At 25.4% G+C, this 7,439-nt stretch overlaps 1 protein-coding gene across 1 annotated transcript in view; it reads right to left on the bottom strand.

The window, feature by feature from the left end:
- Window positions 1–7,439, bottom strand: part of LOC102674941 (protein GDAP2 homolog) — a 30,839-nt gene that overhangs the window by 14,647 nt on the left and 8,753 nt on the right. Inside the window, exon 2 of the mRNA XM_006624077.1 lies at window positions 6,625–6,834. Within this exon, the coding sequence (XP_006624140.1) occupies window positions 6,625–6,834 (210 nt within the window). The remainder of the gene's footprint in view (window positions 1–6,624; window positions 6,835–7,439) is intronic.

Here is a 7,439-nt window from a genome sequence, read left to right as displayed (position 1 = left end):
GCCGCTGGTGCCGCTCGTCGTCACTCGAGAGGGGTGAGGACGAGAGTGGCGAGAGAACGGGAGGAAGGAGCAAAAATGATATTGATACGCGTGGAAGTAATGAGATCCCGGTGCGAGTGACGTTAGACGGAGGAGGCATTATTGAATCGAATGTTTGAGAAGTTGGGCGGATGGAGAGAGATACGGTATTTCGTATTTAGTTGGCTTATAGAGTGGCTTAGTTTGAGATAGATATAGAAATAGTGATATGAAGCAGGGATGATGCAGTAGCAAGCAATTTGCTCGAAATATATCTGAAGAGGATGAGTCTAAGATAATTGTTCTTCTTGAAGTCTTCTTTATTAGTCCATGATATAATATAGTTCTTTTTAATTTAGTTTTTTAATGTTGCATGAATGCAACGCTCATTTCGAAAGTGTGTTAAATTCCATTCTGAATTAATATTTAAATTTCTTTTATATAAAAATTATATACTTAGCTTAACTTATCCTGAGATAATTTCAAAATATTATATTTCTAATAAAGATAAATAATAATTTTCTTTGACGCATTAAATTGATGGATTAATACAGAGTATCTTGTCGCATCAAGAAAAATCGATGGATGAATTTAGATGTAAAAAAAAATCTTGTTTTCGAGTCATAATTTTATCGAAAGATATAAAAAAAAGATATAAAAGATATAAAAGTATTAATTCCATTATTTATAAATGGAATTTATTGTTACTACAAGATATCCATCGTATAATCCATCAAAATGCTTATTATTAACAATGTTAAAATATTTCGCGAAAAGATTGAACAAGGCTTTCATTAATGAATAATAATTTTTAAAGAAATGCAAAAAATAAAATAAAACATTTTCAAGCATGTATTGAATAGATATTAAAAAAGAAATTTGTTATAACTTGAAAACAAAATCAAATCAGAGCATCTATTTATATAAACTTTTTTTTATTAATTTCAAGTATAAATTCATCCATCGAAGTAGTTTCTTGATAGAATATGATTGTATTAAGCAACTTGCAAATTAAAATTTGATTTATATAAATGATTTTGAATAATTTAAGATCGATAAATTTACTCGACCAATCAAGAATTGCTTAATATAAACATGATTTTAATGAATAATATTTCATTTAGTTGATATTGGTTCAATATCGATAATTTTGATATTGATTTCAATATAACGAAATAGAACATATATAAGTATCACAATTTTTAAATAACGACTCAAGAGTTTAAGAGAGGAACTTAAGAAGGATTTAATAAAAGATGACGTGATAAGAAATTAGAATGTTTTTAGAGTGCAGATAAAACGAGGATGATGAGAACTTTCTGATAATTTTGCATCATATAAGATATGGATTTGTTTCTAAAGAAGAATAGATACTTGACCTATTTTATATCATTTACTTTAAGGATATCAAAAGATAGAGATTTTATACATTGTGATGTATTACAAGATTCTATACTTATGTTTTCAGAAAAGCTCTTGTACAATCTGAAAGACATCAAAAACTTTTGGAAGAATTCCATATTTATAATTCGTGAAAAATTTAGTAGAAGAATTAATAAAAGTTAGACATCTATAAAAATACAACTTTTTAAATAAAACATGAAAACTAATTTTTTTGATTTCGTTTAAGAGTTATACACTATTAAACTTTCCTATTTTTTTTTGTATTTAAGATTGATATTGTATCCAATATCAACCTCGACTAGAAAGAGTTGTTTAAACTGTTATAAGTGACAGTGGAAAGTAGACAAAGTTGGAAGAAATCGTAAACCAAAGAAAAATCAGTCGTCCATTAAAGCGAAAACGTTAAGTGAAACTCTACTTCAAATAAAAACCACTTCTTAAATTCGCAACAAAATACTTCATCATAATTGGAAATTATAATTGGAATTATTAATACGCAAATGTAAACTGAGTAAACAAATGCAATTATCTTGATCTAAATTTCTTATCTTTATAATTTTTATTATTAAATGATTTAAATTTGACGAAGGAAATATAATATTTCCTATATTTATATTTAAATATAACTATTTAATAAAACTTTTGTAAATAATTTATGCAATATAGAGTGATGATACAACTATAATTCCACAAAAAAATAATTAACTTTCACTTTTGTACTTTATTTTAAATTTTCGATTTATTTTTTCGAAAAAAATCCATTATTCTATTATTATCTTATATATATGCAAAATGTTAATATATTCATGGGATATCTCTTTTTTAAAATCAATTTTATATAAATATTAAAACAAATACAAAAGTTGGTATATATAAAAATATTATTTATTAAGTTATAAACAATTTAAATTAATAAAGTTATAATAAACAATTTAAGTTATAAATGATTTAATTAAATTTTCATCAGATGAAAAGAGATATAACGCAACGATAGTATGACAGAGATAATCTTACTCTATCTAAGTCTTGCTTCGTCTAATTGTAATTTGTTTATAAGCTAACAAACAAGATTTTCATTTACATCAACTTTTATATTTGTCCTAATCCCTAGAATAGATTCTCTTAAGATATCCTACAAATGTATATAAATGTATATGCAAAATTTTTTTTCTATAATAAAATATGAAATATGCATTAGAAATATTTTCACGAACGAAACCTGAACTTTCATGTTCAACTTTGAACCTCGTCTATCTTGGTCAGAGGCAGCGTCAGTGATGCAAGATGATTCACTTAAAGGGCTCAACATAGCAACCTATGGTCAAAGCGATCAAGCGACAATCGTTTCAAAGTAGGTACGTCATGCAGGATTTAGTGGAATCATCGAATAAGCGACGTTTTGAATAAACATTCGATCGAGCCAATGAATAATTCTAATCATATCCGGTTATTTCTTCTGACTTAGTAATAAATAATTCGTTAATTTTTTTTATCAACGTCTGAACTGAATATTTCTTCATATATTATTCATCTTGTTTCAACGAAAAGAATCTTCTAAAATCAAACTCAAATAATTGAATATTCTTTTCTAATGAATTCAAATTCCAGTTATCTAAATTTTATAAATCTAAATCTATTTTTCACTCGAAATTTATTTCGTTTGATTATCAAATTTTTATTAATCAAATAAGATAAATAAGATAAATAAATAATATAAGATAAATAAATCTGATTTCAATACAGTTAATAACATTAATCTAAAGATATAATTTGATTGAAAGACAATTAATGGAGTCAAATATAAAAGATTCAATCTAATTATATAATTATAATAGATTTAAATATAGAAGGATCAATCCAAGATATAATTAGGTCATATAGACTTAAACATAAGAGAATTAAGGATTAATCAATTGAATAATGTAGATTCAATATGGAACGAATTCAAAAATTGACTCATACAGATTCAAATATAAGACCATATAATAGAAAGATTCTCAATAATTGTTATCATAATGTTTTAGATCTTCTTCTTTTTTTCAAAATGTTATTTAAAATCGATATCTGCTCGATGAATCAAATATAGTTCTCATTAAACCATATATATTTTAGCAAGAACATATCTTACAATTTTACTCTATCCATGACAAATTTTTTATAAGTATTTATAAAAAAATATTATCCTTTATTTTTGATTTTTTAATATGTTGTCAAGAACTGAATAGTTATGAATATTTTACTTGGAAGTTATTTATTAAAAAATTATAAATCTAATCTAATCTAACTCAAACTACAACTCAATCTAACTCAAACATGAAACTAAAAATGAAATAAATTTCTCTAACTAATTAACTAAAATTAATTTATGTTAATTCTAAGTTTAATTTCACTTCAAACTTAATTAAAAACTCACTGTTAATCGATTTAATAGTTTGCATTAGGTTTGTTTGTTTAGGTTGCTTTCTTAATTTGACTCCATCACAATTGTCCGTAACAGTAAACCTGATTAAAATTATCTAACTTAATCTAACTTAAACGTTTTTAAAAACCGCAATTACATTTTTGTTAATTTTTTGACAAACAAAATCTTAATAAATCATCCAGAATGATAATCTCGACAATATATTAAAAAATCATTAAGATGGGACGTGATCATTTTTCTCTAAATAATTATAGAAATTTATTATAAAATTCATCGACAAATTAAATTTATCATAAAAATACCCTCAACCTCATCGCGGAAAACCGCTAAAGACAATTTCCTCCAGATGTCGAGGTATGTTAAAACGGATCGATCAGCTTGTAAAGAACCGCTAAACACGCTAACCATAATAAAAGAGGCGAGGCTAACCTACCTAGAGGCGCGTATTGATTTCGTGCTCTTGCTTTACAACTTTGCTCTATGTTTTCGAATCACGTGGTGGTTCCTATTTGTTCACGTGTTCACGACGATTCCAAAGATGATTAAAGATCCGTGGATGAACATTTGAAGCGGCGCGAAGCGCACGTGAACGAAGATTGCTTGCTCTTCTGATTTTATTTAGCAGTATCTGCGCGTTATTAGATCGACAGATATAAAGTGTGCTTTGAACAGTTATAGCTTTGTTTGTGATTCTTCTTGGACGATTTATCACTTTCGAATGTAGCCTTAGTATTTATTTATCGTGAGATCGTGAATTTGTTGAATTATGAAATGAAATTCGTTCTCTTAATTTATGCAAGGATGCGAAATATTTTGTGAATCTTATACCTCGCTTGACTGTATAAATATGATGATAAATCTTTAGCAAAATATTTATCTGATATCAGTTGTATATACAATATTTGGCTTGCGATAAACTTTCTTTGATGTCCTCGTGACTCAGATCGTGTTGAACTTTCAACGATGTCTGAAGTGAAAAGGAACAATTTGATCTTTTCTTTGTGGTATTTTTCTAGAGATAGAAGCGTTTTTATTGTTTTCTATATCGGGTTAAAATTTATATGTCATAAAAAATATTTATAAATATAAATATCTCAAAGGAAAAATTTAATATTATATTTTCTAATATTTATTTCTATAGAATAAGTTTAAAGTTGAACATGTCGAATTATTACATTTATGAATCAAATCATTGTACTTATTAAATTTGAAACTTATTAAATTTCTTATCTTTTTAACTTTAATGTATTAGAATAGGTTAAGTTAAGATAGGCTATATTATATTAGATTAATCTTTTTAAAATGTAGATTTGAAAAATTTGTTTTCTTTCTTTTTCATTTTTGTTTGTATAAATTAAAACTATTTTACCATATATTTTGATTCATAATAATTTTTGCTTTTATTAAGAAAATATTCCCAAAATGGTATTTCTATATTTTGAAACATTTGTACAAATTTGAAAAAGTGGAATGAAACGTAAGTGTAATCTTTTAGAATGCTTCAGTAAATATTGGATGCAATTTCCTGTATTTTGTATCTTTATGACTGGGTAAGAGTCAAGGAGAGAATGTTAATCTTACGCACAGACATGTTCAAACATCATATAATTACATGTTCGTGTTGTAAGGGTGGAATTCGTTGGTTCTTTAATAATAAGCAATATTATTTGTTCATTGAGTAAAGAAATCTTAGTAAGAAACTTTAGTAAACTCAAAAGAATGAACAGCTACGTTAAAAATTAATATAATTATTGTTAAAATTATTCAGATATCGGTACAAATGATTTTTATTTTTTGCAGAAATAATTCTAAGGGTTGAAACAAATACAGAAGTTTCAATGCATAAATATCCATTGAAGCTTATTTTTCAAGTTATAAGCTATTTAACTTTTTATTAGATGAAGCGAGACTCTATGTCTATCGTATTCTATTTCCGTCTCGTTTTATTTAGTGCAAAGATAAAATATTCATAACTTGAAAAATAAGCTTCAATGGATTCAATATTTTTGTGTAAAAATTTTTGTGTTTGTTTCAGTATCCTTTTTCTATTTTCTTTGTCAGAACATTCTGCAGGTATCAGAAAATAAAAAAATTTTTCAAATAAATAAATCATTGTTCAAATATTCAAAGGAGAATAAAAGGAAATGATTATTTATGTTGTAAAAATATTCGAACGTTTTATAAATCCATGATAAAAATAAAAATACTTATGATAATAATTTTTTTATAAAAAGTTTACTTGGTTTGATACATTTTTGATGAGTAATGTGTTTAAAAAATGTGTTAAACATTATATTTTATTAATAATTATTATTATATTCTTGCTTTTAAAGTTTATTTCAGTCTAAGAATAGTTATATATATTTGTTAATTTAGTTTGATAATATAAATTTATAACATGTTTAATATTTTTGAAAATTCAAAATACATTTTTCTTCAATTTAATCAATAAATTTTATCAATATCTGAATATTTTTGGAAATTTTAATTTTTTGGGAAGATTGAATTCAAATTAATCTCTTATATATATATATATATATCTGTGTTTTAATACAATAAATAAATAAATAAATAATATTTAATTATTTACTTATTTCAATCATTCGCTATAGATATTATATCAAAATAAAAGATACGACATATTTTTTATTTTTAGTCTTAATAATGGTTTATTAAAAAATTTAGAATTTTAAATTGATGAAAAAAAAATTTATCAAAAAGAAGATTGGAACGTTAAAGGATTCAATCGTTTTTAGAGTATCATGGAGTTAGAGTCTTACCTTGTCCAGATTGATTTTAGTGGCAGGGAACCATTTGCCGACGAATACAACGACTGGTCGACCCTGACGATCGACTCCACTTTGATAGAGGCAGCCAATTCCTGAAACTTCCGACAGATCCTCTGTCTTCGCTCTTCTGAGGAGCCTCTCGTACCTGGAAGAAGATAATAAGAGACAATTCGTGGATTGCTCTGGGAATATTTGATCATGCTAATGTTAATTTCAACTGACTACAAACTGGTACCAAGTATTTTTTTAAAGAACATCTCTAATGTATCTTTCTTAAAACTGGAAACAGTTTGAAATTATATTTAAATTATTTTAATATTTTTAGAGAGTGAAATAATGTTGGCAGCAAAACATCTTTTAAATGTTTAGAATCGTAATGAATTTTTAATTAAAATTTTGCACGCGTCTTTCGCTCATTTTAATAAAATGAATTTTTGTACGCATCATATATCGTATGTTTTTAATTATATTCAGACCGAGATGGAATTTATACAGACACATTTGCAAAGAGATCAGCGTCAAAACGATTTATATTCTAGCAAAGAAGTTTCTGTTTGCAAATCATGCATAACGTGAAGATTATTTGAGCCACGTCATTCTGATAACCAAATAAAATAATAATTGTCTCACACTGACGTAATTATAACATGTTGACGTTCGTTCATTCAATTATTCTCACAATACAATTTAATAGATATAAATAAATAAAGAAAGAAAATATTTATATTTATAATTACAATTACAATTTTATCACACGCAAGTTTTTCCCATAATTATTCAATTTTAAATAAAAGATCAAATCAAAT

This window comes from Apis dorsata, unplaced genomic scaffold, assembly GCF_000469605.1.
Source record: "Apis dorsata unplaced genomic scaffold, Apis dorsata 1.3 scaffold_989, whole genome shotgun sequence".
NCBI classification, from domain to species: Eukaryota; Metazoa; Arthropoda; class Insecta; order Hymenoptera; family Apidae; genus Apis; species Apis dorsata.
Note: the sequence above shows the minus strand (reverse complement) of the source record. Positions and strands in the feature narration are given on the sequence as shown.